Source organism: Acanthaster planci, linkage group LG18, assembly GCF_054643075.1.
Source record: "Acanthaster planci isolate LZ-2023a linkage group LG18, COTS_SCS, whole genome shotgun sequence".
Taxonomy (NCBI): Eukaryota; Metazoa; Echinodermata; class Asteroidea; order Valvatida; family Acanthasteridae; genus Acanthaster; species Acanthaster planci.
The window spans coordinates 3,275,737-3,296,844 of record NC_141794.1 but is presented as its reverse complement, the minus strand read 5'-3'; the positions used below and the strand labels follow the sequence as shown (position 1 = coordinate 3,296,844).

At 42.3% G+C, this 21,108-nt stretch overlaps 1 protein-coding gene across 10 annotated transcripts; it reads right to left on the bottom strand.

Annotated features, from left to right (window-relative positions):
• Positions 1–1,338: 1,338 nt before the first annotated feature.
• On the bottom strand, positions 1,339–21,108 carry LOC110980610 (uncharacterized). 10 transcript variants are annotated; one of them, XM_087148654.1, is made up of 8 exons: positions 17,858–19,181; positions 16,284–16,353; positions 8,006–8,174; positions 7,497–7,762; positions 5,984–6,059; positions 4,722–4,880; positions 2,945–3,041; positions 1,339–2,519 (listed from the first exon to the last, which is right to left on the bottom strand). In XM_087148654.1, the coding sequence occupies exons 3-8, from the start codon at positions 8,112–8,114 to the stop codon at positions 1,691–1,693; spliced, it is 1,536 nt and encodes a 511-aa protein (XP_087004780.1). In that variant the 5' UTR covers positions 8,115–8,174; positions 16,284–16,353; positions 17,858–19,181; the 3' UTR covers positions 1,339–1,690. The 10 variants fall into 10 exon arrangements, with proteins under 10 accessions (XP_087004780.1, XP_087004776.1, XP_087004777.1 ...); XM_087148650.1 differs by having other exon boundaries at positions 7,857–8,174; positions 17,858–19,178; XM_087148651.1 differs by having other exon boundaries at positions 7,857–8,174; positions 17,946–19,178.

The window sequence follows — 21,108 nt, the reverse complement described above, 5'->3', positions numbered from 1 at the left end:
CACTGAACTACGTAACTACGTAATTTGCAGCGAAATACACTCAACGGTGGACCTTTACACCCAATGTCATTAAACAATTAAACAAGCCTAGAAAAATTGCCTTCGTGCAATATTTTTCTGTAATATCCATTGAAGCGTCTTTGAGTGACTTGGTGTTTATAGGATGTCTTATTCAGGAATTGCTGCCTTGCTATATTAAACTGTGCCTAGTTTCAGTATTGGCGTGCGATCATGACTGCAATTGCATCGCATCATATGTGCTGCTAACCTTTTTTTCTCGCGATATCGAAATCAACTCTATCTCCAACAAAGGACCTGACAGACGCTAAAACACGTCACTTTGCACAGGAGCAAGAATGTGCAAGATGGTGGACAATGCCAACAACCCCAGCTGACTTGATGTAAACCCGATATTATAGCCTTTATGGCTAGAAATAATTTCGTAGAATTATATTGACGTTCAGCAGTTCCAAATAATCTGCCCACATCCACAAAGCTACTAGAACCAGTCATTTAAATCTTGCTATTTTATTTACAAAACATAACGAGGCGACCTTCAGCTGGTGTTTCAAATTAGAAAATGAGTGAGTATGAAGCTTGTTCCCGAAATATTTGCTCATTGTAAAAAAAATAACCTTTGTACCATTAAATATGTACAATATGTTAATTCGTCTGAAAAGCATCAATTATAAACTGAAAATCTGTCTTCTTTCCAAATAAAAAACTACTTGTAATGGTTTCTTCTGGGTTTATTCTTTAATATCTTTGTGCGAGATAGGTGTATTGGATGGACGGAAAACAAATACATGTCTTCATTCTTTCAACCCTCAATCAGCAACAGAGTTGATAACGTTTCAAAGTAGAGCATTAATCGTTAAGTAAACATGTTACTTGCTTCCGATCTTGTTGACCAATTAATGCAATGTTCTCTATATTTAAATTTCATGAAAGCATGTTACTTTATGTGTATAAGTTATAGACTTTTTTTCTGTGATGTCACGATCGTGCTGGACCTATGATCTGTCGTGATGGTAATGAGTGCATTGTGTTGTGATGGTAATCTACCTATTCAAGATAACCTAGTCAAGCATGCAGCGTTCGCACGTGCGCATGCACGTGGTTGAAGCTGCCCGTAGGAATATATACGATCACCGTGGCCAAGGCAGTGTACAAGTGGTGGTATTGTTTACAGTCAGTCAAATGGGTGAAAAAGGTCCATAGTATCGAGCAGCCATTTCGGTGTGATATCTTTCCACCTTTCATTCTTCACCCACTTTGCGAATTTGGGTAAATAGGGAAACGACATTCCAAAAACTCAATGCCACTGAGGGATCGCTCTGTTAACACTTAAGTGAAACGCTTTATTACAAGAATCCATTCACGGCAACCAACCGTTGCCTGTCAGTGCAATCTCTTTTTAAACTTAACCCTTCAAAGAGCCACTGGAAATGCGCCTCAGTTCTCACTAACCAACAAGAAAGTGATTGGACCACGGGTTTCTGCAGTACTCAGATTAAAATCCAAGTAAAATCCTGCAGTGCCGGTGAATTTCTAAGTGTTCTTTGAACTTAACCTTGCCGTGGGTGTCCGAAGCATATTGTGATGGACATGTTTCTTTCACAATGACCTTATGCAGGTGGGAACTCTATAGAGAATCGTTAAACTAGAGGGTTCGGTGTCAGATGTTTGGCTATTGTACCGTTCCTGAGCTAGATGCGTCAGAGTTGGTAAAACATTCATAGATCTCATTGTCCACCATCTGGGTTGTCTCCGGTGCCACCGATCGGTCACTCTCAGATTCGCTCTGACTCTCGGACTTAATGAGCAAGGAGCCACTAGTTACTGCCTGTACTTCAAGATCATCAGAGTCATATTCACCTGAGGCGGGCCTTCTGTCCTTCAGTTCAATAATTTGGTCGGAGTCCTCGGAGGCCACCAGCGAGTTCTTGCAGCTGACAATACCTACTGTCGGAAACAGGCTATAGTAAAAATGATCAGACATGTCGCTCATCTTTCTCAGGGAGGACGCGGTGGCGTCTAGTAGAACGGTCGACACAGTCCGGTCGCTGTTTGGGGCGGTTTCGCCTTGACTACTGAGCGTACGTCGTAGAGTCTCTACATCTGCCACCGACATGTGCTGGCTCAGCGTCCGGAACCTGCGCATCTGCACACTCTCCAGTAGATTCTTTAGCTCCTTAGAGACAGGGAAGGTCCGGCTCTGGCGGCGTTGGCCCCCGGTGGAGCGCCTAGTATACGCGCTTCGGCGGATGCTCTCGGCTGAGGCATGTAGCCCTGACGAGCGCTTGGATTGTGCGCCGTCGGAAGGTTTTGACCGTTTTGAGTCCCTTGCGTCGCAGGAGCGACGTTCGGACATTGAGAGGAACTCTAGCCCCGAACCAGAGGTGGAACTAGGGGGGAAGTTCAGGGTCATGTAGGCCGTAGCTTCGCTGGGATCCATGGAATGGCGGTTGAAGAACTCTGACCCAAATGTGAAAGGCTCATGAAACCGTCCCCGTCTCCTGTAAATGAGTAGTAAAATGTGATTTACATATAATTTGATAAAAATCATTTTGATCTGCAGTTGCTGGGTCGATATGGGGGCATTTTTTTCACCATTTACAACTTGCCAACCTAGGTGGGGTTTCACCCCAAAACATTTGGAATTGATTAATTTGTTGTTTTTACTTTTTTTGTTGGGTTTCCCTTAGCCATCGTATTCCTGTTTCTGCCCCCGTCTCGAAAGTAACATTTCCTTAAGCAATCATCTTTTACTTCATCATTTCGTTGTTTGCCTTATAAATAAATAGCTTCATGTGGCCAACCATTAGCCTGCTTGGAGGAGGAGGGGGTCGATATCATCTGTAAAGGTTGACCTCCTAGCTAGCAGAACGTGCGAAGTATATTTAGATATCAACTTTCGCAGTAGTTTTGTGTCGATGCTTGCCTTCTCTTGGATCTGAAGCGGATGTGAATCATCAGGGTCACTAGCAGCATGAAGCACGTAGCCGCAAATAGAACCAATGCAATGACGACCAGGCTCACTGCATGGAACAGATACAGAGAAAGCCGTTGCTCAGCAAAAATCGTATTCTCGAAAGAACCTTCGATTTGGCCACTCCCGTTGCATACACAAGGCAGTGGGTACATCAAAATACATTGCAATATCGCGTGTCATTAGAAACCGTAATCGCAGGGTCGTTGGCAGTTTACCTAAACATGCATTGTTGTTAGTTTTTATAACAGGTAGATGAAAGCAAGTCTCCGCAATAAGAAGTGTAAGCGACTAAAAATGATTTAGAAAATGAGCTCATACTCTTTTAGAAGAAATGGATATCAGCCTTCCCACTTTGGAATTACTGATGGAACAGCTAATGTGTTCGTTTTTCCTGATAGTTTCTTTGCCAAACAAATAGTGCTTCCACGATTCGGCATATGGTCTAGAACCTAGAACGTACTAAACATTGAAAAAGTCAGTCCATTCCACCCCACTCCTGTGTAGTAAACATTTTGGTTGCAAACATGAGGTAGGGGCACAACATTGCCCAACTCTCGCGCTCAATCACCTTTTGAAATTAATTTGCACAGTTCGAACACTGGCTGGAGTCATTTCAAAGAGTTGTGGCCGGCGGCAACGGGGCGAGGCAGTACTAAAGCCGGCCAGTTGTGTGAGGACATCACGCTATGGATCAAAGACATCGGTACCCAGCACCACTTAGACAGTTGCGCAAACTATCACAGATAAAGGCTTAGGTAGTGGATAGAAGAATAAAAAAATTGAGAGCCATTCACACTCGAATATCTTATGATAGCATGAGTCTTCAAATAGAACAAACAATGATCGGTGATAAGCACAAGGCAAGCTGACTGGAGAATTTGTCAGGAAACTGTTATAAATCCAAACGGTTTAAAGGTTGTATAAACTCTGTCTTGATTTTGCACAGTCAGTGCTCATGCGGAAAATTGTCCAATGAATCAAATTATTTTTTCTCAGTTTGCTGACTACTTTTATCGGTAAAAGAAAGGAGGGGACTTACGTTACTTACATATATTACTATCCTCTGCTTAGTAGAGTAGAGATAGAGAAAGTGAGAGGTATTGTCATCAGAACACTCAGTTTGGTTTTCTTGCCCCAACATTTCAAAGCCAGCGTCACCGACAACCCAATGCATTTTTTTGTGTGGAGTCAGTCAAATTAGAAAGCAAATTTCTCTTCAGTATACTGTGATTGGGGCGGTGCGGTGCAACTCTTTCTACATTGGTGACGGTATACAAACGAGCCTCTCAGTTGTATGACGCATTGGCGAATCCAGGACTTTGGTCGGGGGGTGACCTTTCTGCTAAAAGTGTCAATTTTTTAACCAGTAGGAAATTATCACAGCACCCCACGTACAGATCAGGGGTGCCGTTTATGTTTCGGGGTGGCAACCTTCCCCTTTCCCTCGGTACTGACACTGAAATGGCGGAGGCAAGAGACATGTGAGGTTTAAGTTAGTAGAATAAGGAAAAACTAATCGCGTGATGAATATCGAAGCTTTCGCCAAACCAAGTAGTGCCCTCCTATTTCATCTGCTAAATGGAAGTAGGTTACTGGTATACTTTGTCTTCCAAGCCCGACGTGGGGGTTAACTTTGCCCCGCCCTTCCCTACCCCCCCGAAACGCTTGAACCAAGAAAATCCTTAAGATGATTAAAAAGCATTTCTTGTATGGATAGACCAAATACCAGCTGTCTCTGGATCCACACCCGTGTCAGGTCCCTCCGGCCCCGGCTCGGGATTGCTAGGACCAGCAGAGGTCATCGTGGTTGGTAGGCTCGTAGTGGTCGCGTTGGACTCGTTACCCGTATTCCACGTCGTGTGCGGCTGCACTGTAGGGGGGGTTCCTGTTTCGGGCCGATCAGTAACATATTTTTATTTGCCAGATATAAATCGATTCCCCCCCCCAAAAAAAAAAAAAAACCCAAATACTTCGTAAATGGCATTTTCAATCCCTTTGGGATTTTAAGTTTCCAGCAGAAACTGTTTCAGAGTTACAAAAACCCAAGCTTGAATGAGTGCATCCCGTTTCCAACAGCGCCACCAAGACGAAAACAAGAGTTAAAATTAGAGAGCTTACTGGAAATGTCTGTCACCAGTCCCCAAGTTTATGTCCGGCATAGGCACAGACACATATTGAACGGAATTCCTAACTAAATATAGAGTTTGCGTATTTTGTTCTCCTGCAGACCCATATCTTTAAGGTTATGGAGGATGCGTAGTTGCCAACACGCCTACGGCCCACTCGCAGAACATGTTTTCAGGGATCAGAATTATATTTTCATGTTTTCTGCTACAAACACGCAGCATGTCTTAAGAACGATAAACAGGCAACGCAAAGTTCTCTAACTCTACCTCCAAACGCATCTCTTATATTTTGTATTTATAACTGCGCGAACCGAGATCATTTTTGTACCCATAACTATACAGAATGCTGCCCTGCTTCGGGAAAAGGGATTATCGATATTAACCGGCATTCTAAACTCTCTGTTTTTAACATTAATAATATCCAGTGCGTGGTTTTCTTCAGATTGCAGATGAAGTTGAAAGCGCAAGGCATATACACTCTGGCATTGGCCCCTCCTTCAATGAGCGTGTCAAGCAGCACTGGAAAAATCTCGTCAATTTTAAACCGGTTGCATATGTTCATTGTTCCACAGCAATATTTTTAATCCACATGAACATGAAGGCTAGCCTGTACAGGGACCATTGAAATGATGCAATATGACTGAACTGTTTTTTTTTAATGTGAGCATTGGATATCAAGATAGGATTCAAACAAAAATTGGGCCATGTTAACAGTTTGACAGTTTCCATTAAAGACGGTACATGTATAATTAATCGATTTCGAGCCGGGTGTGCCTCATGTCGAAAAGCCCTTATATAGGAAAGGTTTGGTACAGGCCATGGATATAAAAAAAGTGCACTGAAGAGAACATTTGGAACTTACCATTACTAACGGTAACATTCACGTCGTCTATTGCAATTTCTATGTCTTTGCCTCCGATGAAACCTTCAAATATAATCTGTGCGAATCAAGAAAGGGAAGCAAGCTAGCTTTACAGTCTCACTTCCAACACGCGTTTACAATTACAGTCAGGGGGGGGGACTGTTGTTTAGTAATTGGCATTTCACTGCAGTAGGAAGTAAGATTTCGACTCCTAATGCGCTTCGGGAAAGTGATTGATCGCATTCAGAAATTCGAAAGGAGCGATGAAGTAGCCCGTGCAAATCAAATTTGCCAAAACTGAGGCCCTGAAATCAATCAATGATAATATTCGAGCAATAAAAGTCCTGCCCATACGCGATGCAGGAATACTATGGGGAAGGAAATGGTCGTATAGGAGAAAGGAAAACACGAAGAGATTGTTGTGAGGCCTTGTTAATTGGTTTTTTCTCGAGATAAGTGTTACAGCATCTATGGTGTGTACATATAAATAAGAATTGTAATATCATGTAGGCCTTACCTGAACTCTGACACTTATACCGCCAAGTTCAACAAAATCAGAAGAGCAGACTTATTAACGGGCTAATGGGAGCTCGTGACGCTTTTTTCTCAACAAACACGATTCCCTCCTTTAAATAGATGAACTATCAAGCATGAGTAAGTACGCCAGGCCTATATACTTTCTACTAAATCCCAAATGCCATATTCAGATCTTAGCCTGATTATGTTGGCTAACTTTCCCCAACTTTGAGATGATGTCAAGGTTGTAGTACGTGCACAAGTACAACATCCGATAACTCTGTTGTTGTTTTTAACTAAACCCACGATTTGCTCTTAAATTTAACAAAGATTTTTTCTACTGCTCTACTTCTCAAAGGAGCTTGCCGGCCCTGGACGTTCAGGCATGAAACGTCAGTCATCAAACGAGGAAACTGTAATCGCATCTTCATGCGTCAAATTGGACAATAAGTTGACCTCGTGTGATAGTGTAGAGACGGGTTTCATTTCCCTATAAATAACCCATTTCCCGGGCAATATATCCCAATGTGTCAAGCACAATTTCTGCCTTGTTATCTTGTGAATCTCTTCACTGTTCTGTGAATGACCACTGCCTTGATGGTACACAATATAGGCAGTATTTAGTAAGCCTCAATGTTCAGGTTGGCAACGTGTATTTACGTTTTGGAGTTACTGTGGCATCCATTGCATTCTGTATCAAATTATGATCAACATCATGAAATAAAACTTAATTAAAAAAAATACTGTCAACGGCATACTGGCTGCATGGAAGGGACCAAAAGTAAAATTTTGCAGTGATTTTTCAAGTTATCTGCGAAATTATTTGTGATGGGTGAGACTTGGGGGATTCTGCTCCAGAACATTCTGGAGAAACACTGTCTCTACGTGCGCACAGGGAACTCTTAACAGTCTTCCCCAGAAATTCGGCTCAAGGCAAACTGGCTGTGCGGGAAAGGCGTGGGAAGGACTAATTTTCTTCATCTTTTCTAAAGCTCACCCTAAAGGTGCCGTTGCATTTTATCCGCACTTCAGCTTTCATCCATACACTGCCGAGGCTAGCCGTAGCCGTGAAGACCAGATCCTGGCCCTCACAGACGAAGACTTTCAGCCGGCCGGCCGACGGTCTCCCCTTGAAGTTCCATAGATGGTAGAAGAAAGTCAGGTCGGCCTCCACGGAATCGGGCATCGTTATCTCGGGCGACATGATACGGGCATGGCCGCTTGTCTGGGTGTTATCTTTCGCCACCAGGTGTGCAAAATGACCTTTAGAGAAAGAAGCATTGAGAAAATGGACCTGTTGGACCTCTGGTGTATTATATGGAAGAAATGTGAAAGCAATTATGGCGTCACTTGTCACCTGAGTCATTCCCGTAAGTGTGGTCAACAAAAGGCCAGTGTGGGAAGGGATCCGGTGACAGGTCAATGAAGACATTGTTGTTAAGGAGTTCCCGTTCTTCGATGGAGAGCTCCCTGAAAACGCTGAGTGGGCCTGAGTACGTTTCGTACCGGAGGCTGCCTCTCTTCCAGACTGAGCGATGATGGCGCGACCGGCGAGAGTGAAATCGGGCGTGGTTGGAGGGCGCCATCCCGCGATGAACCTCCCAATCAAACTCATCGCTCGGATCCTGCTCCAGCCTGCAGTCTTCGTTGGACTCGAAGGTGCAATGATACAGCACTGCTGAGAAGGAGCGGAAATAAACATTAGTAGTGACGACAGAAACTGCACTGATCCAAGAGCTCATGGAGCTCAGGCCGAGGCGTAAAGATCATGGCAAAAAACGCCGGTTACAGTCCCATGAATATCCTTTCCCATGCTGGCTAGACGGCTCGCCTAAATGGCCTTCATGATTCAAAAGTGCTTCGAAAATACTTCGTGAGTGTTGTGTGGTGTCTCCTCTAGTACTTGCCTTGCCTCAAATTAATCTTTTTTGAAATCGTAAGTTTTTAAAGCTGTCAATTAAACACTTTATATACATATTCAAATGCCAAAGCTTTCAATTAAACATTTTATATACATATTCAAATGCCAAAGCTGTCAATTAAACATATTATATACATATTCAAATGCCAAAGCTGTCAAACATATCATATACATATTCAAATGCCAAAGCTGTCAAACATTTTATATACATATTCAAATGACAAAACTGTCAAACATTTTATATACATATTCAAATGCCAAAGCTGTCGAACATTTTATATACATATTCAAATGCCACTTGTCTTTAATTTACCCCCCAAAAAATAAAACATTTCTCAAGGGAACGTGATAAAAGCAACCATGCGTAATGTAGCCAAGGAAGCCATTCTGTACAAGAGTACAAAGGAACTGTAGAATTAAGATCTTCACGTTTCAAAACTTGGACTGAACAACACGGCGATGCAAAATTGATTTCTTGCTTTTTCGAACCGCTTTACTTTTTTATGTTAGAGAAAATGCAATTTGGTTCTAGCTTCCTCGAGTCTAAAAGGAATGGGTTGCTCTAGTAGGCCTACGTGTAAGGTAAGAGTCAACTCGCGGACCTATAGTTGCTTCGAGTTCCCCTGGGTTCAGCCGGTCGGGCGCAGGAAACGCCCTTCCATGTCGATAATGAAGTTTTGACCGTCTCGGTGCATGCTGAGGAACATTATTTCCTGAAATCTCCAGCAACTATATGGACTAATGTGTGCTCAAAACAGTTATTAAAACTGGTGCTTGACAATTCAAGAAAGTGCCCGAAGAAAACATCAGGAGTAAATGTACTAGTGTAATTCTAGAAAATAGGTGTAAAAATGTGTCATTTTCGTGTCCATGTTACATCTGACCTTTGGTATTTGACATGGAAATATCAATGGAATTGATCTCAAACTATTATTATCTGTTTGACAGGTACTTTGCATTAATTCATCACTTTTGGAAATCAGAAAATGTGTTCTTAACTTACGAAATCATATGTCAGATGTGACAGGGACCTTACCCACCACTTAATTTAGGGCCTTACTGACACCCTATTGGGCAGTGAGGTGTTCAAATCACTTCAGGACTTTTTATACACTGTACCGTAATGGTTGTTTTAGTACATATTTTAAAAGTTGCTTTGGTGTGTTGACTAATTTTTTTCCATGAACGCAATCTGTTCACCACTTTTTCCTAGTCCACTGTAAACTGCTTACCAAGCGCTTATAACTCAGATGACCTGAAATATGCTACCAGCCGCGTAAAGATGACCTGACATTTCACACCACACAGAATCCTGGATCAGAGCGTAAAACCCTGGCCTCAATTTAATGGCGCTGCTTACAGCAGAATTCCACGCTTACGATCTCCATTCTGCGCTAACGGCGCGAGCAGAAATGTTATGCGCTAACCCTATACGCACAGAATCCTTAGTTACGGGATGTACGCATGCGCACAAGCCAAAATTCCACGCTAACCCGTGAAATACCTCAGGCAGCATATACTTGAATATTGTATGCGCGCGCTTTTGTTTGTATCCTTGTCACTTTTTTCATCTTTCCTTGTATTTACGATCCTCGGAGAAGATGTAAGAGAATATGCACAGCAGGTTCTGTATCTGCTATACCTTTCAGTGGGTTCCGGAAAGGGCAACATTACACGTACGAGACCCTCTAAAGTGTGTAAAATTGCTTCATATGATATTGTCTCATAAAATTGCATCAAATAGTCAACCCAGGTAATAAAATCCTTAAACGTCCGTATCACGCGAGAAGCCTGGAGGGCTAACTCCCTTGCTAGCAATATCCCACTCAACAAGTAGCCACTACTGGTCATCAGTTCGACCTGTCACTCTATTTTTAGGCCGGTCCCTCGGGTTGGGTCATTTTTCTACCCGGTGATTTATAATTTCCAGCCACACACAGTTTCCTGTCTTCCCGAAGCAATGCTTAACAGGTAGGAACTCTTGAAATGGTCTGAGCAAATTGGACGCCACTGTAAGCCCCTTTCATCCTGTGGGTTAGCTTTCTTTGCCCTGAAAATCAGCTTCAAACAAAATTGACACAGAAGAGAGGCAAATCAGAACATCAGCTACTTACAACATGTTGGAGTGTGTCTACTTGTTGCTTGAGTGAAACATTCGTGATGTTTATAATTGTTTAAACTAAGAAAGGTGCGCGTTAACATTGAAGCCTTGTCGTTGGCATTTTAGTCCATTTGGCAAACAAAGAATTGATACTTTAAGATCACCAACAAGTTTAAACATGTATGGTGTTTTCAAAGCTATCATAAAAGTGAAATAAAGTACAAGATAAAAGAAAGATAGAGATAGATTTTTGTTCTACCTTATTGCCAGAAGACATGTATTTCCACAGGGAAATTGCGTTTGGAGTGGTTAGGCTGTCGAATAAAATGTAAAAACAAATAGCTCTTTCCTTTTTTGATTTTGTGAAGATGGTTAAAAAGCCGACTGCTCGAATATATAAAACTTCTCATCCCCATGCCTGAAGAGTCCTAATTCGCCAAAAAGCATGTTTAGTAACAGGTCAAAAAAGCAACCGTCGCCTTGTTTTTCATCTTGCTCGTCTTATACCTGTAAATATTTTCCCGGCAAATGATCGAATTAAAGCGGGAGAATTTAATTGGTTGGTACCCCCTTCCCTGGGGCATCCCGTCTCGGTACAACCCCCGTTGACAGGTTTGATTATAGCCAGATAATGTCAAAGACCTCGTTGTCGACTTGGCAGTGCCAGAGGATTGGCTATAAACTTACCATAGGATTCAGTACGGAACAACACATATCTCTTGTTGGCAAAATCCACAGTCTCCCTCATACTCGTGCAAAGAAAATTTTAAAACGAACAATGCGTGTCGAATTAGAAATTTACCGGCCGTGATTGAAAAACTCGCGTAAAAAAACCTTAGGCCTACTTCCAGACTTGTTAAAGGGAGAGATCACCGGATAATGTTTCTAAAATCACACACTTTCTACCCTAATGACTGCTGAGGTAGAACTTGTTCAAAGGGAGCACTATTGTGACGATAAACAGAACTCTCGATCCTATTGGACCTAAAGCGTAGGGTATACGTGCATGTTGGTCGCCATGAATCATACACACAGTTGTGCTTTAAACTGAATGATGTCTTGTTATGCCAGGGACGATTATTAAAGTGTGAGCTACCGGGAGTGTCAGTCCTTTCAGGAAGATAGCATTTGGGACATCTCGCGATCAACTTAGAGATAAGATAAAGGGCAATGATATTGTCGCCTTTGGAGCCCAGCTCATGCCCCAAGGGAATTTAAACCCGACGCAGGTTCTTAAAGGTAACCGTTAACGTCATCAAAATGAGACCTTTGCTGACCTCGTGAATTCGGATAGTTTTTTTGCTGCCGAGTCCGCTTGAGGTCACGAACTGAACCTTGTTCTATTCAAGCCATTTTTTCAGCTGCAAGGATATATTAATTTTTCGAAACATACCGAACACATAGGTCCATGCACGGCTACACTACATGTAACAGTAGATTATGCAGCCAGGTAAGAGATAGGGTGGACCTTTTAAAGCCCTTCCAAGACCTGATTGCCTAGAAAACCTGCCTTATCCGACTCGGAACACGTCGTCTTGGGGGGGGGGTCGGAAACCAGACGTCGTCTGGCGACATTTTGGCAGGCGGCACTTTCCCGCCAACCCTCCCGTCTCCATGTACTAACTGAGAGACTAGCGTCTGGAGTCGCGAATCTATACCTCAGTGATGTTACACCTGGGGAGATTTAGGCTGAGAATCAGTAGCTGAAAATTGACTGCTTGTATGATGCCCATGTGGAGCCCAGGTGTCCATGGGCGTTTCGTGTAGCCTTGTCTTGTGTTTTATGTTATGGATTGATTAACAAGAACGGCAGCATCTTTGGAGGTTAAATCATGTGCAGAGGTTTCTATATACGATGTTTCAGATAGAACAAAAAAAACAGCTCCAAACACATAACACAACAAAAAAAGAGAGAGGCTTCTGCCAGGAATTATTGTAAGAGCACGTCTCACAAAACAGAAATGTTCTATGCAGACTAAGAACTAAAAAAGTTAATTCTTTCACACTCGAAAAAAAAACTTGAATTCAGACCGTTCAGTTCAACTACAAGAAACAGACAACCCCCTCCTTTAAATATAAAAAAAAAACAACATTAAACGACAGTTTAAAATCTGGCTAGGGAATTACAGCAGGTTCATCAAGACTAGCCACAAATCACGAAATGGTGTGAACCTGCCACTTGTTATTTGCAGTTGCGCATAGAACACCCTGTATCAAATCAATTTTTTAAAGTAAGATTTAACCGAATGAGTGACTGGCATTTTGCTCCGGATATCCCAAGTCTGGTAGCGGTTGCCGTGGATTTATTGAGGAGGAAGTGTCAGAGGGAGATTACAACTCGCCCACCTACATGTTAACAACTCGCCGTAAGTACAGAGATGCCAGTTTTTCAACACTGAAAGTGGCAAGGGTGGTGCAACATTGCTTCCTCGTCCTTCCTCGAATTGGCCTAGGTCCCAATTCCACTCAGATTAATTAGAGACTAATATCATCATCGTCACCAGTCTACTCTTAGTCATCTGCAAGTTAGCAGACGCAGTCAGAAGTTATAGCCTGACTGCGTCAGTCGATTTCAAAGATGTAGGTTTTATTTTATGTGGCAGCGCTCATAAACGGTGAATTACAGCCGTCCATCGCCAAATTGAATAATTCCGATTTAGATTAACGTGTTGCAGTCTTTAGTTGCAAGTACAGCAGGTGAAGGATATCACAAGTTTTTTTTAGTATCACGGTCTGCTAACATTCAAACGAATAACATAAAACTAGTGATGTATGACGGAAAATACCTGGCAATTTTTTTGGCGTAGCTTACGCTTTGTCACACAATTCCTGCTTTTCCCAAGATGTCGAGATGTCTGACAAAAATTTGATATAAAAGCGTTTTACCTATACTGTAGATAAACTACACTCTAAAAATCTGTCAGCTTCATTTTCGATGATCCCGTAAAAACTGCGCTATTCCTTTATTCTAAACTCATCGCTTAACACATCAATCCATCCGGTTGAACTTATAAATGGCAAGGTTTTCAAAGTAATGGCGTCATTAACAATTAAGAAAGCTAAGTGTTTACGCAAAACTTACTTTAAGAAGGGGAGATCAGTCATGGAGACGGTAACGGCCAAAGGACTATCTGACTTAATACAAAAAGTTTCTTTATTTAAGTTTATTTTTTTCTGTTCCCTTCTGATTGGTTTCGCAAAGTCGCACTCACCGAAATATGCTTTTCACTGTTAGGCACATTGGCCAATGCACCTACCACGGTAGGCTGTAAAAGTTCTTTCAATCCAGCAACTATAAATGAAGGACTGTCATCACATGTTCCCAAAACGGTACGGAGGCCTTGGCCTCTAGGAACCTGAATGTAAAGGTGGGATAAAGGCTAGCTAGGTGTGCGGTGGGACACATTGAAGGGATGGGAGCGGCGGTACCCCAGACCATCTATAAAGCAGTGCAATTTTCCAGGGTTGGTCAGCTTGGTGAGGCAAGGAGGGGCTGTCTCCGGGCTAGACTTTTAGTGAACAAAGCTTTTCTTCAAGGGGAAAAGGTCGTGTGATGAACGGTTCCTAGTTGCCCTCTCTTCTTTTGCTGAATTAACCAGGGGAATTGTGGTTTCAAATGATATCTAAAACACGCTTTAACTACAGTACAGCCACGTTCGTCATACTGGCTTAGGTGTTGGCTTTTCCGAATCCTCCTACAAATACGTAATTGTTGGTCAAATTGTTCTCGAAAAAAATATTAATTCTTTGTGGAACCTTGATTTAACTTTTAATTTCATTGCCCAATTTTTCATGAGCATAAGGTATATTCTCTCTTAATTAAAACGTAAACCGATTCAGTTTTCACCTTGTGAAAATTATTTTCAAGAGTCACCATTCAAATCCTTTAAATTTCTACAGAATTATGGAGAACAATAACGCATGGAAGCCCAGCTTAAAACTAAATATTACCATATCTGTCCACTGCCTTTCTTTCGATAATAGCTTATTCTGTCATCATCAGTACTTGACGTTCAAACATCTGATTGTTTTAATCTTTATTCACCTGGGCCCACCAATGCTCTACCAAGCAACACGTCACCACCCTTCACTGCAAGTGATGACTGAAGGTATCCCTTGAGGCGTCTTCGTGCCGACAGTTCGCACCTGCGAACTCAGCTCCCATCACAGTGAACATTTTTTCCTCCAAGTTGCTCGGGAGGTGGCCAAGAATTAGATGTGACATGTTTGGTCGTAGATTCACGACTTCAGTCAGACTATTCATCGTTTTGTTTCTCTCTCACGATCCTCTATTTAGAGAAGGTTAATCAAATAATCCCCCAGAGTTCACGCGAACTCGGTTTTAATTTCCACGTGAAAGGTAAAATCCATCGCACGACAGCGATGGGACACACGTCTCGGGTACTTTGTGATTGGTATGCAAAGTACACACTGGAAAATACACTGTAACTTTGATGTCAAAATCAACATTTTTTGGTGTTATCAGATGACCACATAATAGGGTGTTACTTTAACACCGTTGTGGTTACTCTGCATACCTATAAGTGTTACAATGCACTGGAGGGTGTTAAAAGTGTTAAATAACACCAAATTTTTAAAACCACTGAAACGTGTTGGTATAGTACTCTGATAATACCAGCTGTGTTAAATTGAACACCTCTGTTTTTGCAGTGTACTGTAGGTATTTGTTTAAACTGTCGCACTTGTACAGTGCACAGTGATGACCTCTCTTTAGGTGCACGTCTGACGGTGTGCTATTTTTGACTAAAAGGAAGTGCCCTTTTTGTGAACTGCTCTATCAGTTCACACCCATGCAAAGCTAGTCATTCGAGGTCCGGGTAAACATTGACAAAGAAACTGACCATTAATGAAAATTATTAGAGCAAATGAAACGATTAATGGAAATTGTAATACTAACTCAGTGACATTAATCATTATAAGGACCTTTCTGGAGTTGCATTACTCTGTGGTTTCGGTGATGTGATGAATTCGAAGGTTTCTGCATGCGCACAATTTTTTAAATGGCTGGTGTTATGCCATCCATCTCTCAATTTCATATTTTACAGCAACATAAAATTGACCTATCAAGTTCCCTGGCTATGAATCAGAGTTTCAGGGTCTCACTCTCAGGTGGTATTCATCAGGGTGTTTCGAACATTACTGCAAGTATATGAATGGTGACTAACACAAGAATGGGGCGTTAAGGGTGAGGGGTGCATGAACGAGTCTATGAGTCACCTATAGTGCCATGCTCATGACATTTAGGGGCAACCGCACAGCGGACATGAGAATGAAAGGCAATGTTGATTGAGTAACAGTGATGGCTTCAAGTCCTCAGCCCTACATTGCCTTGGCAAACTTTATTGCAGATTAGATGCCGCCAAACGCAACAATCCAGGTATATTCCATTAAGCGACAGTGTAGAGCCTGAAAGTAAAAGGTCAGGCAGCGAGTTTCCAGAACCCTCGTGTGGTCCGCCTGCGGGGATTTTACATTGGGCCGTTCTATCACGTTCGATAATCTATGGAAGAATGATTCTTAACTGAAACCACACCATAAAACACTCATGTTGGAATTTTACCTTTGTCGTCCTCAATTAATAATTAGGAAAATCATCTGGGGATAGGTAAAAAACGAATTTCATCAACGACCTTGTACGTCCGGCGATGTCGTACCTAGGTCTCCTTGTTCATGCATGTTTGTTTTGATTCCCTGTGCTTACGTGAAAAGGAGATTATAAAACTTTACAAACATTTACCTACCTGTAGTCGATGGGTTCCATGTTCCGTTGATTTGACATAACGCAGTTGTTGTCAGCAAAAGTATTGGAATCTTTTGTAAAAATAGATTATTGCTTTAACTTTATTACCTTATAAATCAAAGCGGTTTGTAAAATATTTTGATCTGTTTTTATTTCGACTTTTACCGACGGATTACCAAAATATTTCAAGCCGTAAATGTACATCTGCGTACGAGACGGCCGCATTAGTCTGTTTTTAATGTATATTAATCTTCGGAAGTGATGGGTCAATATTTGGCAAGATATTTCTCTTTTAGGTCTGGTAATTTTTCAGTTTGTACAGATTGATATATCAGCAAATATTTTCTAAAGCCCTTTTCCAAGTTGGATTTTTAAAGAAGTAACTGAGCGAAAAATATTACAAATTCAAAAATCTTTGAACGTTCTTTTTCCAATCCAAAGGCTCAGGAAGCTGGCCATCAGGAGTAAACTTTCAGGATCTATAGAAATACAGTTAGGATAATTCAAACCCGTCAGCTTCAGTTCGATGTTTGGGTCAATTAAAAGGGGAGGCTTATTTTCCTCCATATCCCCAATATATTAGATGGATTAGTTTTCAAAATAGCTTTGAATTTATTATGGGATTTCAAGAATAATTGTTATACTTGTCCTCCTCGGCACTAACACGGGAAAGTCGAGTGCTGAACCTTTAAACCCTACATAGTAAAATATACATTGTAAAATCTAAATGACAACCTAAAAGAGTCGTGCGTTTCGCACGTTTCCAATGTCATCATTATTGTTATGTAACCAGTGTGCAACATTCTAGTTGTACACCTGTTGTCGACCTGGTCTGCAGGGCTTGCGTCATTTTTTCCCTTTAAATTCAGACTAAGAACGTAGAAAATGGAATTTGATCCTTAAGCGAGCCAGTTTATTATAAATAAGCCAGTTCGGTATTTCAAAAAAGCGACTTCATTCGAGAACTAAGCACGCGTGTGATTCGGCGTATGGCCGCGTTCAATGGGCAGACCTTGCGCGCGTGTTGCTGTTCCCAAAATGATCTCGGACGCGCTTCATTTGGGGCATGCGCTGTCCGTACACCAAACTGGCTCATTGGCTCTCCTCGTTCTGAAGAAAGTGGATGATAGGGCCTAATGTTTTTAGTTTTACGCCTAGCATTATTGCGTCTGTGCTTTGGTGGTCATGTGTCTCGAGCAGAAGCACCCCCTCATCGGTTGAAAAGAACCATATGGATCGGGAGTGTTCATTTCATTTTTAGCTATGTGACCGTAACGCTTGAATTTCATAGTCGTTTGTGAACCAGCGAAGTTCAGTTCCGACCAACGGAGCCTCTGTAGCTAATGAACCTGCGCCCTCTCTTGGTCCAGCTCAAGGCTCATATGCTCTTCTTCTTTATCCAGCCAAAAGATGACTGAAAGTTATAAGCTTTGCAAAGGCGTCCATTCTATTTTAAAATAGCTCAGGCTTCCCCCATCCCAAAATGTTTAGTTTGCTTCGATGTTTATAAGAACGTAGTGATAGGTAATTTCACGTCTGATCTCAAAAGCCATGGGTTGTATCTTTCATTTTTACCTTTGTTTCTCACGCGGATATTCATTTTTCGCTGCATGCAATAAGTGAAGACACCGTCTTGTTCTAGTTCTAGTTCCACACTACGAACCTTGGGCACATTGGCCTCTCGTAGCGTGATGACTGCAGTTCTTCCTTTTCATCTCCTGGATCAATTTGCAAATGCAGTCCGATTCTGTGGCCTCAAACCATAATTTCCCGATAGCCATTCCTTGCCACTGTTCACCTCGTCCGCTCGATGACTGACAATGTTATCCCCTGGGTCCGCTTGGACAGTCCACTTGGCTTCCTTGAGGCAATGCGTGTCACTGTTTAACAACTGCTGGTTCCTTGGACACCTCGGAGGAACACAACACAGGCGACCGAGCACAGAGAGAGGGGACCGATTGCAATAGGTGACCTAACCAGGGTAGTAGCCAGGGGTGCCCGCCGTGGCGAAGTTCGTCTGATCTCTGCCCAGCCGACTCTCAGTTGACTCCAGATTAATTCTAGGGACGCCAGCCATCCTATACTTTGGAAGTCGGTCGCGATTGCTCAGTCAAATGGTCGATCGTGTTTCAAAGTCGATGAGGTCGTGGAAATGAAGGCAGGCCAACAATCTCCATTCACACCTTGAATCTCTTAACATCAGTAATAGTATCATAAAACTATTCATTGCTACAAACGTTGTCGAGCAAAGTCAGTAGTCTTGGACTGTTTGGGTAAAAGGTCGCTAGAGATGTCGTCGCAAACACATCTTCAAATTTAAATGAACCTGTTTTTCTTCAGAAAAAAAATGCTTGTCGCTGATAACAATCAGTGCCGCAAATGTTCACAAGGCCTATGAAGTTTTCTCCAAGTAGGAGATATACCAAGTCTCGCCCAAATTGCCTCATCTGGGATCAGAATCGGTGTCCAAGGTGACATGGGATTTGTAAGGAGCTATCTGTGTGTCCTCTCCCAAATAATTCCAGTTCCACCTGGGACATTTGCTGAGTGTACATGCGTCGTGTAAGCTTCTATGAAAGCTTGCTCACGTGCTTAGAGCTGCTTTGAGTATTAGAAAGTCTGAAATTCACCTTCAGCAAATGCCCAGTGTACTCTGCAGCTTGACTGGCATTGTCGCGTATGATACAAAACTCTGTAGTTTCGCCCGCCCCGTGCCACGCTTCACATTTGGATGACTAATATCTCAGTACGGTGTCGAGTGTTACGCCTTCTGGCTACAGCAATTTTTCCAGCAGACAAAAGTTAAGGTCTCATGTAACAGCCCGTGCATTGTGCCGAGCTGGAACGTGGACAACTACGGCAGATTCTTGAAGTGCAGTAACGGTGGAATTAAAACTATGTCGCCTCTTCATACCTGTTTATCTTTACCCTGAAGTTTATGCACGCGGTCACCGATCAACGTATGATAATCTTTTGGCCTTTACATTTTAACGCGCACCTTACACTGACACAGAACTCGGGGTCTGCATAATGCTTATGCTTACAGGGGAGTATTTCCTCGATTGATAAAATCAGAGCCACGTGGTATAGACTTCCTAATATGTTTGGAGACGGGGAACCAAAAAGTCGTCTGAGAAAAGTAGCTTGGCAGGTTGAATCGTATGTCCACAGATGGAATTGTATGTGTACAAGTACTTACTGGGTTAATAGCGACAGGTATTAACTATGATAGACCATGTTTAAGTCACTCATTAAACGTTAATTAGATCAGCCGCAGAGAAACTGATCCACCAGTATAATCTTCTACCTCGTTTTTCTACCGAGAAGTGGGTGAGGAAACTTGTTATCGAATGGCGTCAGAAAGTAAAGAGAATAATATACATATTCTGGGGCAAACCACCCCTGGGATTCACTCCGTACAGTCCAGACAAAAGTGTTTTTAAGTTTGGCTTCACAAACTATGTCTCATATATAGTCATGGAGTCACGAGTAAACAAGTAAGCTTTCCTTTGGTCGGACCGATCATTACCTGGTTTCTCCTTTTTAACTGAAGTAGCGCTAAACGCCCTTTGCGGCAGCAAGCCAGTCAGAAGACGGAAATATAATCACCATAGGGGATATGTGACTTGGAGAATGTTAACTGAGATCTGACAGTACATTAAAGTTGGTCTATATTTAGATGCTACATGACAAGTTACGGTGTATGCAGCCTGTTATTCCTTCGACATTCTCTTCCCATGCGCAAGGAATGAGCATGCAATGAACTGTACAGCAGTGTCTGCTTGTCTATTAGTTTATTGTCTGGGTTTAAAACGTCAAGACCTGTCCGACGCAATATGCCTAAAAGTTGTCTCTCTGCGCAGCTTTAACTCATTGCCGAAAGACATTAAGCTGGGGGGGGGTGTTCCTTGATCTAGCTTGCCTTTACGTTGTCTTAACAACGTTCTGCATATGTCTAAAAATGTACTGCAAAAAATGTTCAGACCAGTCGTGAAACACTCAGTTTGGGCTTAAACGAGGGCGTAAAAACAGTCTTGTACTGTCGGGATTCTGAAGACAAATCTTTTCAACCGTCATAGAAATTTTTACTTTGGTGGACATCGGCAAGCAGGCCGGATGCTTCACTCATTTAAAACGCGCGCTTAAGAAAAGCCTGCCAAGTGTTTGAGTAGCGTCATATTCATGGGGTGGTGACATCGTGATCATACTCGCATACACGTGTTCAGCGTTTTTCATTTCCACAAGATTACGTGATGCCAATGATACGCGTCGGATAGCAAAAAGTTACAGCACTCAAGCAATATGATAAGGATATTGGATTATGACTGCAATGAGCGTGTTACTTTTAGACATTAGTGGAATAACAGGAAACACAAACAAGCTTTCTCTACACGCAAACTCGAAACGATCAAATGGTGCACTACACTGACTGTTTCGAAGTGGGTCTTTTAAAATGGCCTTGCCAATTTTCGCTGATTTGTTAAGAAATAAACAAAAACGGTTGTTGACGAAAATTTACTTTATTATTCGGTTGAAAGTATTACTTAAAATTTAAACAGGTATTCTGGCTAAATGAACTGATTGATTACCTTCGCTCGCTTCACATCTGCTCACAACTAACAGATACAGGAGTGGTTGGAGCGCCCCAAGAACTCCGTACATGTCCATCTGGCAAGTTCAACTTACGTCAAAGACGTCCAACTTAATCGAATCCATGGGCTAAAAGACCGGCCACCTTCATTCCCGGTCCGGGACCGCCCGGTGGAGAGCACAGGGCCCCGGCGAGTTGACTGAGATTAGTCCCCGTGGTCGTCCCAAGGCGTGGG